At 48.5% G+C, this 22279-nt stretch overlaps 1 protein-coding gene, 1 non-coding gene and 1 pseudogene across 2 annotated transcripts in view; all 3 read right to left on the reverse strand.

Annotated features, from left to right (window-relative positions):
- The window catches only part of MCM6 (minichromosome maintenance complex component 6), a 136460-nt gene extending 114995 nt beyond the window's left edge, over positions 1 to 21465 (reverse strand). Inside the window, exon 1 of the mRNA XM_063933715.1 lies at positions 21256 to 21465. Within this exon, the coding sequence (XP_063789785.1) occupies positions 21256 to 21365 (110 nt within the window). The 5' untranslated portion in view covers positions 21366 to 21465. The remainder of the gene's footprint in view (positions 1 to 21255) is intronic.
- LOC134946841 (U5 spliceosomal RNA) lies at positions 2887 to 3003 on the reverse strand. The gene has a single exon (XR_010182425.1). It is a non-coding gene; the product is annotated as a U5 spliceosomal RNA (small nuclear RNA).
- On the reverse strand, positions 4610 to 4717 carry LOC134946928 (U5 spliceosomal RNA; annotated as a pseudogene).
- Positions 21466 to 22279: the final 814 nt, after the last annotated feature.

Genomic DNA, 22279 nt, shown 5'->3' on the forward strand with positions numbered 1-22279 from the left:
GCGCCCTGTACCCTTCAGTGCTGCTCAGTGTGTGTGAGACTGGGAGCAATGGCGCGCAGCCTTACCTCATGAAGATCTGATGTCTTCTGCCGCCTAAGATGTCTTCTGATCCTTCTATCTTCGGCATCTGTGAGGAGGACGGCGGCGCGGCTCCAGGACGAACCCCAGGTGAGACCTGTGTTCCGACTCCCTCTGGAGCTAATGGTGTCCAGTAGCCTCAGAAGCAGTGCCCAACTTGACAAGCCAGCTCTGCTTCTCTCTCCTCGGTCCCACGATGCATCGAGCCTGTTGCCAACAGGACTCCCTGAAAATAAAAAAAACCTAACAAAATTCTTTTTCCACAGAAAACTCTGGAGAGCTCTCTGCAGTGCACCCCTTCTCCTCTGGCCACAAGATCTAACTGAGGTCTGGAGGAGGGGCATAGAGGGAGGAGCCAGTGCACACCCATAGTCAAAGTTCTTTTTAGGTGCCCTATCTCCTGCGGAGCCCGTCTATACCCCATGGTCCTTACGGAGTCCCCAGCATCCTCTAGGACAGTGTTTCCCAACCACGGTCCTCAAGGCACACCAACAGTGCAGGTTTTAGTAATAACCATGTTTGAGCACAAATGGTTCAATCAAAATAACTGAGGTACTAATTAAATAACCTGTGATCAGGTATGGTTATCCTTAAAACCAGGACTGTTAGTGTGCCTTGAGGACCGTGGTTGGGAAACACTGCTCTAGGACGTAAGAGAAAATAGGATTTTGGTACTTACCAGGTAAATCCTTTTCTTTGAATCCATAGGGGGCACTGGAGTACTCTTGGGATATGGACGGGCGGAGCCGAACAAAGGCACTGAATATTCAAATTTAGGACCCTCCCACCCCTCCATATCCCCGAGTACCTCAGTGTACTGTCTCAGTGTTTTTTACTGAGCGAACAGGAACGATATAGAGAGGTTGACAATGGAGAATACCTATAACATAACGGACAACAACAATGTTGACCCATAACCTTACTGTCAACTAAACAGTTGACACCATAACCGATAGAACTTTATAATTTGAACCAATCGGTGAAAATGTGTTACCATAAGCTCCTCTGAGCTTAATATCAATCAAGTAAAACTTGTTACCCTAAGCTCTCTTGAGCTTAAAACAACCCAGGTAAACTGCTCTGGGTGGGCGTCCAGTGCCCCCTATGGATTCAAAGAAAAGGATTTACCTGGTAAGTACCAAAATCCTATTTTCTTTTTCATCCACTAGGGGTCACTGGAGTACTCTTGGGACGTACCAAAGCTTCCCTCGTGGGCGGGAGAGCTGTTTGATACTTGTAACAGTAGGCAGCCCAAGGCTAGATGCTGATGGCGCCACCATTTATAACGTGTAAACGTGCACAAACATGGTGCACATGAAGGCTATATAGCCGCGTTTTAGACACTCCACGACCCACTGGGTCTGACATTCCCACAGAACCTGTGGGATGAGTTATTACTGACGTAGGCGATTGTAACCTAGCCTTAAGGTAAGCCTGACTTGTAGTCATTATTATTACCCAACTCGATAATGTCTGCTGAGAAACTGGCTAACCCCAGTTGGCAGTATCATAGAGAACAAACAACGTATTCATATCACGTACTGTTGACGTTCGGCACATATATAAACGCGTAATGCGTGTACCACATTCAGTTCTAGAATGTGCTGTCCACACAGGAACCCCTATTGGTACATTGATGTGAAGAATACGAAAGCGTGATTCGTCCGAAGATCTGCTTTGTCATGAGAAAACTGAAATACGGTGGCTTGGAATACAAGGCACCCAAATATGAAAACAAACCCTTGCCGAAGCCAAGGCTAGAAGAAAAAATTGTTTTCCAAAGTGAGAAACTTAATTCCCATTTGTTGAAAGGGTTCACAATATGAAACTGTAAGAAATCTGAACCCAACTTCAAGTCGCCTGGCGCTGTAGGTGGGATAAATAGAGTGTGAACTTTGATGACACCTTGTAGAAAGATGTGTACAGACGCAAATAGAAGCAAACGTCTTTGAAAATAAGTTTACCACACAGATACCTGCACTCTTCGTGCAGATCAACGCAGTTTTCCATCCCACCCCGTTTAACAGAATACGGGTTACTTGAAGGATGATGTTGGAACTTCCGAGGTTTACAACCTATGTAAGCACACGAAATTTTGTAAAAATGAGCTGCCTTAAACGGCTTACTATTTCGTAACATGGTTAGTATAACCGATACTGTAATGCTCAATTTCTTAAGAGGGCGGTCTGAACCCTCACCCCGTCAACCGCAGCTGCGGTACCTAGATAATAGGTACCTAGGGAACTATGGGTAAACTAACGTTCCCTGATGTAACAGGTTGGACGTATTATGAGCGGGCCAAGATCGTGTGCAAGTATTCCTTGAAAATTCGAGAAGCAAACTTCTCCGAAACCCATGAGATACCACCAGTATGACTGTGACAAACTGTCTTATGATCCGTTTTGACAACGGAGAGAGCAGCGGAAAATGGTGGAGCCAGATACACGATGCTGAATGACCACATGAATGTGAGAGACTCCACCGCCACTGCCCTTGTGATCTGTTTTGTACACATACTGAACTTTCGTAATTGTGGCGAGATGCCATCATGTATACTTGAGGGTAACCCCCTTCTGTGGACTCACATATGAAACACCTCTAGATTTAATGTCCAGTTTTCAGGATCCAAATCCTGACGGGTGAGATCCTCTGTCTAACAGATGTCCACTCACATAATGATCTCTTGACATTTTCACATAATGGTGTTCTGAGCCATTGAGGATCTGAGTTACCTGCCGCATTGCCATGCGGCTACTTGGTTCTCACTGGTTGTTGTGTATGCAACTGCCGTTGCCTTGTTTGACTGCTTAAGGCCAGCGTGGGACATGCATCAAAAATTTACATGAAACTCATGGTTGTTCCTCTCCACCGAAATCTTTAGTAAAAGGCGAAAGATTTATTCGTTCTGAAGAGAAACCAGAGTATATACCTGGTCAGACTGAAAGCGAATTATGTATTGCATTGTAAAATGCCCAGAGTTCTAGGACATTTATCGACAGCAATCTGTCGTGTTTTAGAACCTTTGTTGCTAATTTTAACTACAAATCCTGACCCTCTGCGACTGTCGTCCAGAGTATATGCACCCTTTTCCCTCTGTGGGAAACGCGAGTGAAGGGTGGCGAACTAAATTGAAAACACATCGTTATTCGTAATAGGTGAATACACCAATGTACCGCTAGTGTGCGTGTTTTGCACTAATTACTAGACGTACATTTGTTATTGCTGGTGTAGTAGGTAAAAGTCTTTGATTTACCGTATTTATCATCTTACCTAGGCATTGACATCGTTTAGACGGAATTAGATGCGATTGTTTTCGAACTTGATCTGCTACCGCAGTATACCTTAGTAGCGCAAGTTTAGAGGAACTTTGTTGAGACAGAGTTCGTATGTGAGATGAGCTATCATCCCAACATCACTTTTGGTAAATACCCAAAGCGATAAGCAACGGTAGACATGAAATGGTTAATGGTTGTGGCGAATTGCAAACGCTAAAACCTGTGATGAACAAACCGGAATGGGTATATACGCATTGCAAATGCCAGTATTTTGTGGCTCCAATATGCCAATACTACCCGCAGCAAATCCATTTTCAAACTGCAGTAAGTGATTTGTTGATTGCAACTGCGACGGAGCTGTATGGATTGGTTACCCCAACCAGAGGGGAATAAGCCACCCTGACTCTGCCTGTATTATAAAGACAGCTGAAACCCAGTAGAGACCAAATGGCTACCTGCCAATCCGTTCGACAGAGGCAGTCATGACCCTGTTGAAGTCTGGAAACCCCGCAAAGGTAACATGTAAAGACGCGCTCCCACAATTGGAAAAGAGGTCATCAACTACTGGCTTGCAGACCGTAGCGACCTGTCGTTACAAGGCGTGAGTGTTTGTATCACCGCCTTGAAACTGAAGTCTAAAGGGATTAAATGCCGGCACAAGAATTCCGTTTCGATTAACGGCTGAATATCAAATGTAGGACCAACAAGCTGTGGCCTTGTCGTGCTGAACTGGCGACGATGAAACGTCGTTAGAAGCTTTACAGATATACTCTGTAGCTTCTTTTAACCGTAATGTCTAGTGACCCAAATGTTTCATGGGTCTTTATGTTTGACACAGACGCATTTACCAATGTCGGATGGCGTCATATTGTAAACGATTAAATAGTGGTCAAAGTCTACTAAGTGGAACAATGGAGACATTGACTCCCTGTAATTTAGCAATGTATGTTCGCAACAACCCTGCACTATCTGAGTGCTGGTCTAATGAACCCTTCTCACTCGTGGTTATCGGTGTGAGATTTGACATAGAATCGTGCATTACATTATAAGACCAGTTAAATAAGCACTGTGGTACCCAAAGGGAATTCCTCTGGAAAACTGTCTTTTGTTAGAGCTGGCGGAATAACTTCCGAGACTCCGATGCCAATGTTATTTTTTTTTGGTCTGTACTAGAGCCTTACTCGCTATGCAGACAGACACCCCAATAGGCCACGGACAGCCATTGCACGCCTTATGACGTTATCATGTCATATATATATTGTATTGGTGAACAGCATAATAATATTAAACTCAAGGTTGATTCTCTCTACGGAAATCTTTAGTAAAACTAAAGATTTATTCGCTGTGAAGAAAAAACAGAGTAATCTTTATGTGAAAAGCAGTTCACATGGCCTATGAAACCCGAACCAAATTCCTACTAACCCCCCTACGCCTCTGGTGGCTTAGAGATGTAGGGCAGGAATGTTCTAGAATCATGTAGAAAAACAGTTTACATGCCGATTAAAATTTCCCACTAACACCCCTGCGCCTCCAGTGGCTTAGAGATGTAGGGCAGGAATGTTCCAGAATCACAAACTGGAAAACAACAGGCAGCATGGTTAAAATGGCCCGTTTGCCATGCTGACCTTTCCGTATAGGTTATTATACAGTATAACCACAGGACGGTTACAACTGTTCTATGAATAAATATATATATAAGCTGATAGGCCATGATCACATCAGACATTAATATTAATATATTAATATAGGCTCCCTAGCTTTGTTAATAGCAGCCATTAATATAGGTTAAACTCTGAAAATCACAGCCAGTAATATAGTTCAATTATTACTGTCAGTATCGGTAACAAGCTTATATCTGTGATAGATATATATATAAATATATATATACCCAGCTGGTCATATATCCGCCAGCTTCCACCGTGCCTCTTCCCCCCCTATGATCATCTGCGGGAAGCCTGCACTTGTGATCGTCTCTGTAGTGAGACTGATGGGCGGCCGGACGTAGCTGGGCGGCCGTGTTGGAAGCCTGCCCTGGCATTTGCAGGCCGTGACGGAGCGGCGGTCATACTGGTACTAAGTATGGCTTACCTGCTGTGCAGCCGTACGGAGCCCAGTGTGCGGCAGGACGGACTGGCGGCTACCGGAGCGCTGGGACGGGCGGCCTGATGTCAGACGGAGCAGCTGCTTCGTATGAACTCCCCCTGCTGCGGCAGGAGGGAGCTTGGCGGCGACCGGAGCGCTGGGACGGGCGGCTTGATGTCCCCGTCTGTGTGATACATAGCGGCTGTTTAGCGTCGTCTGATCTCCCCCTGCTATGCGGCAGGACGGAGTTGGCGGCTGCCGGAGCACTGGGACGGCTTGTCTCCTCAGAAGGTAGTGGCTGTCTTGGCGGGTATGAGCTCCCCCTGCTGTGCGGCGGGACGGAGCTGTATTGTATTCACATTAACCCACACATAGCGGGGCGGCAGCCTGCGCTGACCGCCCCGCTCCCCAGCCTACCTTTCTGTAACTTCTGGCTGTGGCGGGACTTTCTGTATAAGCTCCGTCCAGCTTCAGTGGTGTGACTCATGGCTGCAACGGGGCTTCGTTGTGTAAGCTCCGTCAGCTCTGTAGTCCTTGTGACGCAGTCAGCTTCCAGTGATCTATTGGCTGCGACGGCTTTTTGCAAGCCCGTCCAGCTCTCTAGTCCTGGCTGCTGTTTGTAGAAGCAGTGCTGTCTGTGGCCGTGAGGGTGCTCTTTGTGAGGACCGACACGCCATGCTGTCTGTGGCTGTGAGGGTGCTCTTTGTGAGGACCGACACGCCATGCGCTGCCCGTGCAGCGGCACTATCCCGGACCCATGTTTTTTCAGAAACTGGGAAGGGATGTGCTAAGTTGTAAAAATAAAAATTAAAAATAAAATTTAAAAATAAAAATCCAAGTGTGGCTATACCACAAGCCGATGTTCGTGCTGTGAGCACCGAAAAAACACTGAGACAGTACACTGAGGTACTCGGGGATATGGAGGGGTGGGAGGGTCCTAAATTTGAATATTCAGTGCCTTTGTTCGGCTCCGCCCGTCCATATCCCAAGAGTACTCCAGTGACCCCTAGTGGATGAAAAAGAAATTGACATAGCATTTATTCTAGAACCCAGTAGACTAATGTCTCTTTGAGCATCTCTCATATATAGGACAGCGTCTTTAATATGCCCCAAGGTCAACAATATAGTATCCTTGTCTAAGGTATCAATTTCCTCAGACACGGTAACCGTCCATGCTGCTACAGCACTACACACCCAGGCCGACGCGATCGCCGGCCTCAGTAAGGTACCTGAATGTGTATAAATGGACTTCAGGGTAACCTCCTGCTTGCGATCCGCAGCATCTTTGAGGGTAGCCGTATCGTGTGACGGCAGGGCTACCTTCTTGGATAAGCGTGTTAAAGCTTTGTCCACCTTAGGGGAGGATTCCCAGAGTAACCTGTCCATTGGCGGGAAAGGATACGCCATAAGAATCCTTTTGGAAATCTGCAGTTTTTTATCTGGAGATTCCCAAGCATTTTCACATAACTCATTTAGCTCGTGTGAGGGGGGGAAAGGTTACCTCTGGCTTCTTTTCCCCATACATATCCACCCTCTTGTCAGGGACTGGGATTTCCTCTGTGATGTGCAACACATCCTTAATTGCTATAATCATATAACGGATGGATTTAGCCAATTTTAGCTGTAACTTTGCATCATCGTAATCGACATTGGAGTCAGAATCCATGTCGGTATCTGTGTCAACAATTTGGGATAGTGGGCGCTTCTGAGACCCTGACGGCCTCTGCGACATAGGATCAGGCACGGGTTGGGACCCTGACTGTCCTGAGGCTTCAGCTTTTTCTAACCTTTTATGCAAGGAATTAACATTATCATTTAAACCCTTCCACATATCCATCCAATCAGGTGTCGGCGGAGACACCACATTCACTTGCTCCCGCTCTGCTTCCACATAGCCTTCCTCATCAGACATGTCGACACAAGCGTACCGACACCACACACACAGGGAATGCCCGTTTTGAAGACAGTTCCCCCACAAGGCCCTTAGGAGAGAGAGAGTATGCCAGCACACACCCCAGCGCTATAAACCCAGGAATAACACAGTAACTTAAGGGCCCTACTCACTGGCCGACCCGCCGCCGAGCTGCCCGACAGCGGATACGGCCGACGAGCGACCCGGCGGCGGGGGGGGCAGTGACGGGGGGAGTGAAGTTTCTTCACTCCCCCCTTCACGCGGCTGCATTGAAGTGCAGGCAAATATGGACGAGATCGTCCATATTGGCCTGCATGCACAGCCGACGGGAGACCAGCGATGAACGAGAGCGGGGACGCGCATCGTTCATCGCTGGAGTCTCCACACTGAAAGATATGAACGAGTTCTCGTTCATTTATGAACGAGATCGTTCATATCTTTCAAAAAATCGCCCAGTGTGTAGGGCCTATTAATGTTAACCCAGTAGCTGCTGTTTATATATTGTTTTTTGCGCCTAATTATGTGCCCCCCCTCTCTTTTTACCCTCTTCTACTGTGTATCTGCAGGGGAGAGCCTGGGGAGCTTCCTCTCAGCGGAGCTGTGGAGAAAAAATGGAGCTGGTGAGTGCTGAGGAAGAAGCTCCGCCCCCTCGGCGGCGGGCTTCTGTCCCGCTTAAATATGCAATTTTTGGCGGGGGCTCATACATATATATACAGCTGGGCACTGTATATGTTTAACTTTTGCCAAAAGAGGTCCAAAATGCTGCCCAGGGCGCCCCCCCCCCCTGCACCCTTACAGTGACCGGAGTATGTGAGGTGTGTGGGAGCAATGGCGCACAACTGCAGTGCTGTGCGTTACCTCAGTGAAGAACGGAGTCTTCTGCCGCCTGTGAAGTCTCCTTTGCTTCTCATACTCACCCGGCTTCTGTCTTCCGGCTCTGCGAGGGGGGCGGCGGCGCGGCTCTGGGATCGGACGGCGAGGGTGAGATCCTGCGTACGATCCCTCTGGAGCTAATGGTGTCCAGTAGCCTAAGAAGCAGGACCCAGCTTCAGAGAGTAGGGCTGCTTCTCTCCCCTCAGTCCCACGATGCAGGGAGTCTGTTGCCAGCAGAGCTCCCTGAAAATAAAAAACCTAACAATACTTTCTCTCAGCAAACTCAGGAGAGCTCACTGAAAAGCACCCAGCTCGTCTGGGCACAGTATCAAACTGGGGTCTGGAGGAGGGGCATAGAGGGAGGAGCCAGTGCACACCAGAACCTAAATTCTTTCTTAAAGTGCCCATGTCTCCTGCGGAGCCCGTCTATCCCCATGGTCCTTACGGAGTCCCCAGCATCCACTAGGACGTTAGAGAAAGGATAGTTGAGGCAGTCACTTTACTTCTGAATTAGACCGCACATGTGGAAATTCCCCTATATAACTTTGTGCAATGTAGCCCATAAGCTACAATGGCTGACCCAACTACACTTTGTAGAGTGTACCAAATTTAACAATTTAGCACCCCACATAAAAATCCATGGGGTCTGCTACTGTAAAAATAAGAATTTACTTACCGATAATTCTATTTCTCGTAGTCCGTAGTGGATGCTGGGAACTCCGTAAGGACCATGGGGAATAGCGGCTCCGCAGGAGACAGGGCACATCTAAAGAAAGCTTTAGGATCACCTGGTGTGCACTGGCTCCTCCCCCTATGACCCTCCTCCAAGCCTCAGTTAGGATACTGTGCCCGGACGAGCGTACACAATAAGGAAGGATTTTGAATCCCGGGTAAGACTCATACCAGCCACACCAATCACACTGTACAACTTGTGATCTGAACCCAGTTAACAGCATGATAATAGAGAAGCCTCTATAAAAGATGGCTCACTACAACAATAACCCGAATTTTTTGGTAACAATAATTATGTACCAGTATTGCAGACAATCCGCACTTGGGATGGGCGCCCAGCATCCACTACGGACTACGAGAAATAGAATTATCGGTAAGTAAATTCTTATTTTCTCTGACGTCCTAGTGGATGCTGGGAACTCCGTAAGGACCATGGGGATTATACCAAAGCTCCCAAACGGGCGGGAGAGTGCGGATGACTCTGCAGCACCGAATGAGAGAACTCCAGGTCCTCCTCAGCCAGGGTATCAAATTTGTAGAATTTTACAAACGTATTTGCTCCTGACCAAGTAACTGCTCGGCAAAGTTGTAAAGCCGAGACCCCTCGGGCAGCTGCCCAAGATGAGCCCACCTTCCTTGTGGAGTGGGCATTTTAAGATTTTTGGCTGTGGCAGGCCTGCCACAGAATGTGCAAGCTGAATTGTACTACAAATCCAACGAGCAATCGTCTGCTTAGAAGCAGGAGCACCCAGTTTGTTGGGTGCATACAGGATAAACAGCGAGTCAGATTTTCTGACTCCAGCCGTCCTGGAAAACATATATTTACAGGGCCCTGACCACGTCAAGCAACTTGGAATCCTCCAAGTCCTTAGTAGCCGCAGGTACCACAATAGGTTGCTTCATGTGAAGTGCAGAAACCACCTTAGGTAGAAATTGAGGACAAGTCCTCAATTCTGCCCTGTCAGAATGAAATATTAAATAAGGGCTTTTATATGATAAAGCCGCCAATTCTGACACACGCCTGGCTGAAGCCAGGGCTAACAGCATCGTCACCTTCCATGTGAGATATTTTAAGTCCACAGTGGTGAGTGGTTCAAACCAATGTGACTTTAGGAAACTCAACACAACATTGAGATCCCAAGGTGCCACTGGAGGCACAAAAGGAGGCTGTATATGCAGTACCCCTTTTACAAATGTCTGAACTTCAGGCACTGAAGCCAGTTCCTTTTGGAAGAAAATCGACAGGGCCGAAAATTGAACCTTAATGGACCCTAATTTTAGGCCCATAGACAGTCCTGTTTGCAGGAAATGGAGGAAACGACCCAGTTGAAATTCCTCTGTAGGGGCCTTCTTGGCCTCCCACCACGCAACATATTTTCGCCAAATGCGGTGATAATGTTTTGCGGTTACGTCCTTCCTGGCCTTGACCAGGGTAGGGATGACTTCATCTGGAATGCCTTTTTCCTTCAGGATCCGGCGTTCAACCACCAAGCCGTCAAACGCAGCCGCGGTAAGTCTTGGAACAAACAAGGCCCCTGCTGGAGCAGGTCCTTTCTTAGAGGTAGAGGCCACGGTTCGTCCGTGAGCATCTCTTGAAGTTCCGGATACCAAGTTCTTCTTGGCCAATCCGGAGCCACGAGTGTCGTTCTTACTCCCCTTTGCCGTATAATTCTCAGTACTTTTGGTATGAGAGGCAGAGGAGGGAACACATACACTGACTGGAACACCCACGGTGTTACCAGAGCGTCCACAGCTATTGCCTGAGGGTCTCTTGACCTGGCGCAATACCTGTCCAGTTTTTTGTTGAGGCGGGACGCCATCATATCCACCTTTGGTTTTTCCCAACGGTTCACAATCATGTGGAAGACTTCTGGATGAAGTCCCCACTCTCCCGGGTGTAGATCGTGTCTGCTGAGGAAGTCTGCTTCCCAGTTGTCCACTCCCGGAATGAACACTGCTGACAGTGCTATCACATGATCTTCCGCCCAGCGAAGAATCCTTGCAGCTTCTGCCATTGCCCCCCTGCTTCCCGTGCCGCCCTGTCTGTTTACGTGGGCGACTGACGTGATGTTGTCCGATTGGATCAATACCGCCTGACCCTGAAGCAGGGGTTTCGCTTGACTTAGGGCATTGTAAATGGCCCTTAGTTCCAGAATGTTTATATGAAGAGATGTCTCCAGGCTTGACCATAAGCCCTGGAAATTCCTTCCCTGTGTGACTGCTCCCCAGCCTCGCAGGCTGGCATCCGTGGCTACCAGGACCCAGTCCCGAATGCCGAATCTGCGGCCCTCTAGAAGATGAGCACTCTGCAACCACCACAGGAGGGATACCCTTGTCCCCGGTGACAGGGTTATCCGCTGAAGCATCTGAAGATGCGACCCGGACCATTTGTCCAGTAGGTTCCACTGGAAAGTCTTGCGTGGAATCTGCCGAATGGGATTGCTTCGTAGGTAGCCACCATTTTTACCCAGAACCCTTGTGCATTGATGCACTGAGACTTGGTTCGGTTTTAGGAGGTTCCTGACTAGCTCGGATAACTCCCTGGTTTTCTCCTCCGGGAGAAACACCTTCTTTTTGGACTGTGTCCAGGATCATCCCTAGGAACAGAAGACAAGTCGTCGGAACCAGCTGCGATTTTGGAATATTGAGAATCCAATCGTGCTGCCGCAACACTACCTGAGATAGTGCTACACCGACTTCCAAGTGTTCCCTGGATCTTACCCTTATCAGGGAATCGTCCAAGTAAGGGATAACAAATTTTCTTCCTTCGAAGGGATATCATTTCGGCCATTACCTTGGTAAAGACCCGGGGTGCCGTGGACCATCCCTACGGCAGCGTCCGAACTGATAGTGACAGTTCTGTACCATAACCTGAAATACCCTTGGTGAGAAGGGTAAATTTTGACATGAAGGTAAGCATCCTTGATGTCCCGAGACATCATGTAATCCCCTTCTTCCAGGTTTGCAATCACTGCTCTGAGTGACTCAATTTTGAATTTGAACCTCTGTATGCAAGTGTTCAAAGATTTTAGATTTTAAAATCGGTCTCACCGAGCCGTCTGGCTTCGGTACCACAATAGTGTGGAATAATACCCCGTTCCCTGTTGCAGGAGGGGTATCTTGATTATCACCTGCTGGGAATACAGCTTGTGAATGGTTTCCAAAACTGCCTCCCTGTCAGCGGGAGACGTCGGTAAAACAGACCTTTGGAAACGGCGAGGGGGATACGTCTCGAATTCCAATTTGTACCCCTGAAATAATAAGAATTTACTTACCGATAATTCTATTTCTCGGAGTCCGTAGTGGATGCTGGGGTTCCTGAAAGGACCATGGGGAATAGCGGCTCCGCAGGAGACAGGGCACAAAAAAGTAAAGCTTTACTAGGTCAGGTGGTGTGCACTGGCTCCTCCCCCTATGACCCTCCTCCAGACTCCAGTTAGGTACTGTGCCCGGACGAGCATACACAATAAGGGAGGCATTTTGAATCCCGGGTAAGACTCATACCAGCCACACCAATCACACCGTACAACTTGTGATCTAAACCCAGTTAACAGTATGACAACAGAAAGGGCCTCTTAAAGATGGCTCCTTAACAATAACCCGAATTAGTTAACAATAACTATGTACAAGTATTGCAGATAATCCGCACTTGGGATGGGCGCCCAGCATCCACTACGGACTCCGAGAAATAGAATTATCGGTAAGTAAATTCTTATTTTCTCTATCGTCCTAAGTGGATGCTGGGGTTCCTGAAAGGACCATGGGGATTATACCAAAGCTCCCAAACGGGCGGGAGAGTGCGGATGACTCTGCAGCACCGAATGAGAGAACTCCAGGTCCTCCTTTGCCAGGGTATCAAATTTGTAAAATTTTACAAACGTGTTCTCCCCCGACCACGTAGCTGCTCGGCAGAGTTGTAATGCCGAGACCCCTCGGGCAGCCGCCCAAGATGAGCCCACCTTCCTTGTGGAGTGGGCTTTTACAGTTTTAGGCTGTGGCAGGCCTGCCACAGAATGTGCAAGTTGAATTGTGTTACAAATCCAACGAGCAATCGACTGCTTAGAAGCAGGTGCGCCCAACTTGTTGGGTGCATACAATATAAACAGCGAGTCAGATTTTCTGACTCCAGCCGTCCTTGCAATGTATATTTTTAAGGCTCTGACAACGTCCAACAACTTGGAGTCCTCCAAGTCGCTAGTGGCCGCAGGCACCACAATAGGTTGGTTCAGATGAAATGCTGATACCACTTTAGGGAGAAAATGCGGACGAGTCCGCAGTTCTGCCCTATCCGAATGGAAGATTAGATAAGGACTTTTATAAGATAAAGCCGCCAATTCAGATACTCTCCTGGCAGAGGCCAGGGCTAGTAACATAGTCACTTTCAATGTGAGATATTTCAAATCCACCTTTTTCAATGGTTCAAACCAATGGGATTTGAGGAAATCTAAAACTACATTTAGATCCCACGGTGCCACCGGAGGCACCACAGGAGGCTGTATATGCAGTACTCCCTTGACAAAAGTCTGGACCTCAGGGACAGAGGCCAATTCTTTTTGGAAGAATATTGACAGGGCCGAAATTTGAACCTTAATGGATCCCAATTTGAGACCCATAGATAATCCTGATTGCAGGAAATGTAGGAAACGACCCAGTTGGAATTCCTCCGTCGGAACCCTCCGATCCTCGCACCACGCTACATATTTTCGCCAAATGCGGTGATAATGTTTCACGGTGACTTCCTTCCGTGCCTTAATCAAGGTAGGAATGACTTCTTCTGGAATGCCTTTCCCTTTTAGGATCTGGCGTTCAACCGCCATGCCGTCAAACGCAGCCGCGGTAAGTCTTGAAAAAGACAGGGACCCTGCTGTAGCAGGTCCCTTCTCAGAGGTAGAGGCCACGGTTCGTCCGTGAGCATCTCTTGAAGTTCCGGATACCAAGTCCTTCTCGGCCAATCCGGAACCACTAGTATTGTTCTTACTCTTCTTTGCCGTATGATCTTCAATACCTTTGGTATGAGCGGCAGAGGAGGAAACACATACACTGACTGGTACACCCAAGGAGTTACCAGTGCGTCCACAGCTATTGCCTGTGGATCTCTTGACCTGGCGCAATATTTGTCCAGTTTCTTGTTGAGGCGAGACGCCATCATGTCTACAATTGGTCTTTCCCAACGGTCTATTAACATGTTGAAGACTTCTGGATGTAGACCCCACTCTCCCGGATGAAGATCGTGTCTGCTGAGGAAGTCTGCTTCCCAGTTGTCCACGCCCGGGATGAACACTGCTGACAGTGCTATCACGTGATTCTCCGCCCAGCGAAGAATCTTGGCAGCTTCTGCCATTGCACTCCTGCTTCTTGTGCCGCCCTGCCTGTTTACATGGGCGACCGCCGTGATGTTGTCCGACTGAATCAACACCGGCTTTCCTTGCAGGAGAAGTTCCGCCTGGCTTAGAGCATTGTAGATTGCTCTTAGTTCCAGAATGTTTATGTGAAGAGACTTTTCCAGACTCGTCCATACTCCCTGGAAGTTTCTTCCTTGTGTGACTGCTCCCCAGCCTCTCAGGCTGGCGTCCGTGGTCACCAGGATCCAATCCTGAATGCCGAATCTGCGGCCTTCTAATAGGTGAGCCTTCTGCAACCACCACAGAAGTGACACCCTTGTCTTTGGTGACAGGGTTATTCGCAGGTGCATCTGCAGATGCGACCCTGACCATTTGTCCAACAGATCCCTTTGGAATATTCTTGCATGGAATCTGCCGAATGGAATTGCTTCGTAAGAAGCCACCATTTTTCCCAGGACTCTTGTGCATTGATGTACTGACACTTTTCCTGGTTTTAGGAGGTTCCTGACCAGATCGGATAACTCCTTGGCTTTTTCCTCTGGAAGGAAAACCTTTTTCTGAACCGTGTCCAGAATCATTCCTAGGAACAGCAGACGAGTTGTCGGGATTAAATGGGATTTTGGAATATTCAGAATCCACCCGTGTTGTCTTAGCACCTCTTGAGATAGTGCTAAAGCTGTCTCCAGCTGTTCTCTGGACCTTGCCCTTATTAGGAGATCGTCCAAGTATGGGATAACTAATACGCCTTTTCTTCGAAGAAGAATCATCATCTCGGCCATTACCTTGGTAAAGACCCGAGGCGCCGTGGACAATCCGAACGGCAGCGTCTGAAACTGATAGTGACAGTTTTGAACAATGAACCTGAGGTACCCCTGGTGTGCGGGGTAAATCGGAACGTGTAGATACGCATCCTTGATGTCCAAGGATACCATAAAGTCCCCTTCTTCCAGGTTCGCTATCACTGCTCTGAGTGACTCCATCTTGAACTTGAACTTTTTTATGTAGAGGTTCAAGGACTTCAGATTTAGAATAGGCCTTACCGAGCCATCCGGCTTCGGTACCACAAATAGAGTGGAATAATACCCCTTTCCTTGTTGTAATAGGGGTACTTTGACTATCACCTGCTGAGCGTACAGCTTGTGAATGGCTTCCAACACCCTCTCCCTTTCGGAAGAGACGGTTGGTAAGGCAGACTTCAGGAAACGATGAGGAGGATCCGTCTCTAATTCCAACCTGTACCCCTGAGATATTATCTGCAGGATCCAGGGGTCTACCTGCGAGTGAGCCCACTGCGCGCTGTAATTTTTGAGACGGCCCCCCACTGTCCCCGAGTCCGCTTGAGAGGCCCCAGCGTCATGCTGAGGTTTTTGCAGGAGCCGGGGAGGGCTTCTGTTCCTGGGAAGGAGCTGCCTGTTGGTGTCTCTTCCCTCTTCCTCTGCCTCGTGGCAGGTACGACAAGCCCTTTGCTCTCTTATTTTTGTAGGAGCGAAAAGGCTGCGGTTGAAAGGTCGGTGCCTTTCTCTGTTGGGGAGTGACTTGAGGTAAAAAAGTGGATTTCCCGGCAGTAGCCGTGGCCACCAAGTCTGATAGACCAACTCCAAATAACTCCTCCCCTTTATACGGCAAAACCTCCATGTGACGTTTTGAATCCGCATCGCCTGTCCACTGTCGTGTCCATAAGGCTCTTCTGGCTGAAATGGACATAGCACTCACCCGAGATGCCAGTGTGCAAATATCCCTCTGTGCATCACGCATATAGATAAATGCATCCTTTATTTGTTCTAACGACAGTAAAACATTGTCCCTATCTAGGGTATCAATATTTTCAATCAGGGATTCTGACCAAACTACTCCAGCACTGCACATCCAGGCAGTTGCTATAGCTGGTCGTAGTATAACACCTGCATGTGTGTATATATTCTTTTGAATAACTTCCATCTTTCTATCTGATGGATCCTTAAGTGCGGCCGTCTCAGGAGAGGGTAACGCCACTTGTTTGGATAAGCGTGTGAGCGCCTTGTCCACCTTAGGGGGTGTTTCCCAGCGCGCCCTAACCTCTGGCGGGAAAGGGTATAATGCCAATAACTTTTTTGAAATTATCAACTTTTTATCAGGAGCAACCCACGCTTCATCACACACGTCATTTAATTCTTCTGATTCAGGAAAAACTGTTTGTAGTTTTTTCACACCATACATAATACCCTGTTTTACGGTATCTGTAGTATCAGCTAAATGTAACGTCTCCTTCATTGCCAAAATCATATAACGTGTGGCCCTACTGGAAAATACGTTTGAATTTCTACCGTCGTCACTGGAATCAGTGCCCGTGTCTGGGTCTGTGTCGACCGACTGAGGCAAAGGGCGTTTTACAGCCCCTGACGGTGTTTGAGGCGCCTGGACAGGCATTAATTGATTGTCCGGCCGCCTCATGTCCTCAACTGACTGTTTAAGGGAAGATAAACCATCACGTAATTCCACAAATAAAGGCATCCATTCTGGTGTCGACCCCCTGGGGGGTGACATCTGCATATTTGGCAATTGCTCCGCCTCCACACCAATATCGTCCTCATACATGTCGACACCACGTACCGACACACACCGCAAACTCACAGGGAATGCTCTAATGAAGACAGGACCCACTAGCCCTTTTGGGGAGACAGAGGGAGAGTCTGCCAGCACACACCACAAAGCGCTATATATACAAGGGATATCCTTATATTAAGTGCTCCCTTATAGCTGCTTTAATATATATATATATAGCCATTAATGTGCCCCCCCTCTCTGTTTTACCCTGTTTCTGTAGTGCAGTGCAGGGGAGAGACCTGGGAGCCGTTCTGACCAGCGGAGCTGTGACAGAAAATGGCGCCGTGTGCTGAGGAGATAGGCCCCGCCCCTTTTTCGGCGGGTTCTTCTCCCGCTATTTTTCCAGTCAGGCAGGGGTTAAATATCTCCATATAGCCCCTATGGGCTATATGTGAGGTATTTTTAGCCTTGTATAAGGTTTATATTTGCCTCTCAGAGCGCCCCCCCCCAGCGCTCTGCACCCTCAGTGACTGCCCAGTGAAGTGTGCTGAGAGGAAAATGGCGCACAGCTGCAGTGCTGTGCGCTACCTTATGAAGACTGAGGAGTCTTCAGCCGCCGGTTTCCGGACCTCTTCACGCTTCAGCATCTGCAAGGGGGTCGGCGGCGCGGCTCCGGGACCGGACTCCACGGCTGGGCCTGTGTTCGATCCCTCTGGAGCTAATGGTGTCCAGTAGCCAAGCAGCAAATCCACTCTGCATGCAGGTGAGTTTACTACTTTCCCCCTAAGTCCCACGTTGCAGTGATCCTGTTGCCAGCAGGACTCACTGTAAAGAAAAAAAAAACCTAAACTAAACTTTCTCTAAGCAGCTCTTTAGGAGAGCCACCTAGATTGCACCCTTCTCGTTCGGGCACAAAATCTAACTGGAGTCTGGAGGAGGGTCATAGGGGGAGGAGCCAGTGCACACCACCTGACCTAGTAAAGCTTTACTTTTTTGTGCCCTGTCTCCTGCGGAGCCGCTATTCCCCATGGTCCTTTCAGGAACCCCAGCATCCACTTAGGACGATAGAGAAATTACCTGAAGGATCCAGGGGTCTACTTGCGAGTGAGCCCACTGCGCACTGAAATTCATTGAGAACGGGACCCCACCGTGCCTGAACTTGTAAAGCCCTAGCGTCATACTGAGGGCTTGGCAGAGGCGGAAAAGAGTTTCTGTTCCTTGGAACTGGCTGATCTCTGCAGCCATTTTCCTCTCCCTCTGTCACGAGCAGAAAAGAGGAACCCTTTTGTCCGCTTGCCAACCAGGACTGCGCCTGATAATACGGCGTCTTATTTTGAGAGGCGACCTGGGGTACATCCCCTTTTTTGTTAAGGCAATACTTCCAAATGCCGTTTGGAATCCGCATCACCTGACCACTTTACTGGTATAATTGGACAACGCACTTATACTTGATGCCAGTCGGCAAATATTCCGCTGTGCATCATGCATATATAGAAATGCATCTTTTAATTGCTCTATAGGCAATAATATACTGTCCTTATCTAGGATATCAAATTTCCAGTCAGGGAATCCGACCACGCCAACCCAGCACTGCACATCCAGGCTGAGGCGATTGCTGGTCGCAGTATAACACCAGTATGTGTGTAAATACATTTTAGGATACCCTCCTGCTTTCTATCAGCAGGATCCCTAAGGGCGGCCATCTCCAGAGAGGGTAGAGCCCTTGTTCTTACAAGCGTGTGAGCGCCTTATCCCCCCTAGGGGGTGTTTCCCAACGCACCCTAACCTCTGGCGGGAAAAGGTATACTGCCAATAACTTTTTAGAAATTATCAATTGTTATCGGGGGGAAACCCACGCATCATCACACACCTCATTTTATTTCTCAGATTCAGGAAAACTACAGGAAGTTTTTCCTCACCAAACATAATACCCCTTTTTTTGGTGGTATTTATATTATCAGAAGAGTGTACACTTTTTCCATTGCCTCAATCATGCAATGTGTGGCCCTATTGGAAATCACGGTTGTCTCTTCACCGTCGACACAGGAGTCAGTATCCGTGTCGGCGTCTGTATCTGAGGTAACGGGCGCTTTAGAGCCCCTGTATGAGACGTCTGGACATGCACAAGCTGAGTAGCCGGCTGTCTCATGTCAACCACTGTCTTTTATACAAAGCTGACACTGTCACGCAATTTCAACAGTACATCCACTCAGGTGTCGACCCCCCAGGAGGTGACAACACTATTACAGACACTCTACTCCGTCTCCTCATCATTTTTCTCCTCATACATGTCGACACAAACGTACCGACACAAACGTACCGACACACAGCACACACACAGGGAATGCTCTGATAGAGGACAGGACCCCACTAGCCCTTTGGGGAGACAGAGGGAGAGTTTGCCAGCACACACCAGAGCGCTATATATATATATATATATATATATATATATATATATATATATATATATATATATACATATACAGGGATAACCTTATATAAGTGTTTTTCCCTTTATAGCTGCTGTATTGTTTATACTGCGCCTAATTTGTGCCCCCCTCTCTTTTTTAACCCCTTTCTGTAGTGTAGTGACTGCAGGGGAGAGCCAGGGAGCTTCCCTCCAACTGAGCTGTGAGGGAAAATGGCGCCAGTGTGCTGAGGAGATAGGCTCCGCCCCTTTCTCGGCGTCCTTATCCGTTTTCTTGTATGTTTTGGCAGGGGTTAAATGCATCCATATAGCCCAGGAGTTATATGTGATGCATTTATTTTAGCCATAAAAGGTTTTCTATCGATTTATTGCGTCTCAGGGCGCTGCCCCCCCCAGCGCCCTGCACCCTCAGTGACCGGAGTGTGAAGTGTGCTGAGAGCAATGGCGCACAGCTGCGGTGCTGTGCGCCTACCTTTATCTGAAGACAGGAAAGTCTTCTGCCGCCGATTTTTCCGGACCTCTTCGCTCTTCTGGCTCTGTAAGGGGGCCGGCGGCGCGGCTCCGGTGACCCATCCAGGCTGAACCTGTGATCGTCCCTCTGGAGCTAATGTCCAGTAGCCTAAGAAGCCCAATCCACTCTGCACGCAGGTGAGTTCGCTTCTTCTCCCCTTAGTCCCTCGATGCAGTGAGCCTGTTGCCAGCAGGTCTCACTGAAAATAATAAACCTAAACTAAAACTTTCACAAAGAGCTCAGGAGAGCCCCTAGTGTGCACCCTTCTCGTCGGGCACAGAAAATCTAACTGAGGCTTGGAGGAGGGTCATAGGGGGAGGAGCCAGTGCACACCAGGTGATCCTAAAGCTTTCTTTAGATGTGCCCTGTCTCCTGCGGAGCCGCTATTCCCCATGGTCCTTACGGAGTTCCCAGCATCCACTAGGACGTCAGAGAAACACAGGGTACCATAGTAGATTATCTCTGCAATCGGCTGTAGTCCTCTTATCATACATCCTGAGTATACAGTAATTTACATGCATCTCCCAAACACAGGTATTCCTGAGGATTTACAGCAACGTTCTATGATAAATATGCCACTACATACAGTAGCACAGCACTGGAAGTAAATGCTGAGATTACAACCATGAAGACACACTGGGCATGGGCAACACACATTACTACTGGTTACATGAAGGAAACAGCAGCATAGGGAATACATACTGTACACATGTAAATATTAGGTTTGTGTAATGAACATGAGACACTGCAATGCACATACACTGTACCAGGGAGATCTTCCCAGCACAAACACAAACTGATGGATCTAGCACCAATATGAAGGGGTAGAGGCTAGATCCAAGTGGCCTAAGGGACCTTTTCCGTCAGGGGGAGGAGCCACGACATATAGAACCAACCATTCACGAAGCAGTGAAGAGTGGACAAAATGACCAGAAGTTGCCCATGAAAACAAGCATTGACGTAAGCCTTTATATAGTAGTCTAAAAAATGTAAGGGAGATGCTTATTGGTTGCCATTGGCAACTTCTCCAATGGGCAGTTTTCCCAGTTTCATGAATAGTCCCCTCAGTTGTCTCGAAGTTCTATACTCTGAGAATCAGTAAAACGTTCGATTTATCATAAGGGCCTTGTGCCAGCATGAGGCAGCTCTCCATAGCAGTGTGGGAGAGGTAGTGTGCGGCTCCTAGCAGCTTACACTGGGAACAAGCGGTAGGGTACCCACCGGCACATTACACAGGGGCTCAGGGCCAGTATGAGGGGGTGTCGTCACCTGCAGAGGGATCCCCGGCACATTATAGCGGGGACCTAGGGATCACTGACACATTTGCACCAGGGGGAAGGACGTATAATGTGAGTTACATTACACAATGATCAGGGTATCGCACTGGGGTCCCTAGCAGACTGCATAGTGGCCCGGGGCCAGTGAGGGGGAGGGGAGGCACCGCATTGCGGGGCCGGGGGTATATTGGGGGTGGGTCGCGGGCGGCGGCGGGCACTCACTCTTCTAGGAAGTCCTGAAAGAGCTTCTGACACTTCTCGGCCACCTCATCCCTGACGAGTGCTGCTGCTCCTCCGGCCGCGGCGGCCACGTTAGATTCGGAAACGTCCATGGTCTGCTGCTGCTCTGCTCAGGACAATGCTAAACTTTCGCGGCAAACTCCGACGTCACGTGTTTAGTTTCGCGCCACTAGCAGCCAATCGGCGACAATGAACGGGGGAGATTTCGCGCTAAAGATAAAGGGGCGGAGCTGCGGGCAGGACATGAACGTGTAACCCTCTCTAGTCACTGGTTAGAAATCACTGCTGTGCTGGGAGATGAGCGCCCTCTAGCGCTGACTCCTGCTAGTAGCCATGTATTCTACATACCTGAACAGCACCACTCTTCAGTTACGGTTGTGTCTAGTTACTGTACATGATTGCATGTCATCTCAGACTAGGTTTACCTCCTGCCTCTCCAGGAGCCTGTGGAGTAACCCTCCCTCGCTGCCATCTGTGGAACAGGGAATTAATTGGTGAGTTTGTTTTTGCTACTGATGACATTTTCGTAAATAGCAAATATATTCCACTGCAGGCACCTGTTATTGTTGGAATGTGTTTGTTCAGTTGGCCACAGTATGGCAGAGTAATGGTACACACCTGCAGATGCCCTTAAGTCAGTGCGCAGCATAGGACTTTATTCAGTAGGAATGTGATATACCAGCTGTACTCACAGTTATATGTGTAACAGACGCTCAGCATGGAGCAGAGCTTGTGCGGCTCATACAGAACACCAGCCAGCACCTGTATGTGGGTAGCGGTGCAAGATACAAGTGGTACCTACAGATGCAACAACAACTTCACTTGTGGAATCAGGGTCTCACATGCCCGTATCCCACTGTGGTTCTCAGTAACAAGATGGTGCTGCACATCAGTGCCGTAACTAGGCATTTTAGCGCTGTGTGCAAGAAACGGCATTGGCGCCCCCCCCCCTTATGTAAAATCTGCGCAGCACGCGCCATAGGCGCGCACAAAAATCAGGGGCGTG

This window comes from Pseudophryne corroboree, chromosome 7, assembly GCF_028390025.1.
Source record: "Pseudophryne corroboree isolate aPseCor3 chromosome 7, aPseCor3.hap2, whole genome shotgun sequence".
NCBI classification, from domain to species: domain Eukaryota; kingdom Metazoa; phylum Chordata; class Amphibia; order Anura; family Myobatrachidae; genus Pseudophryne; species Pseudophryne corroboree.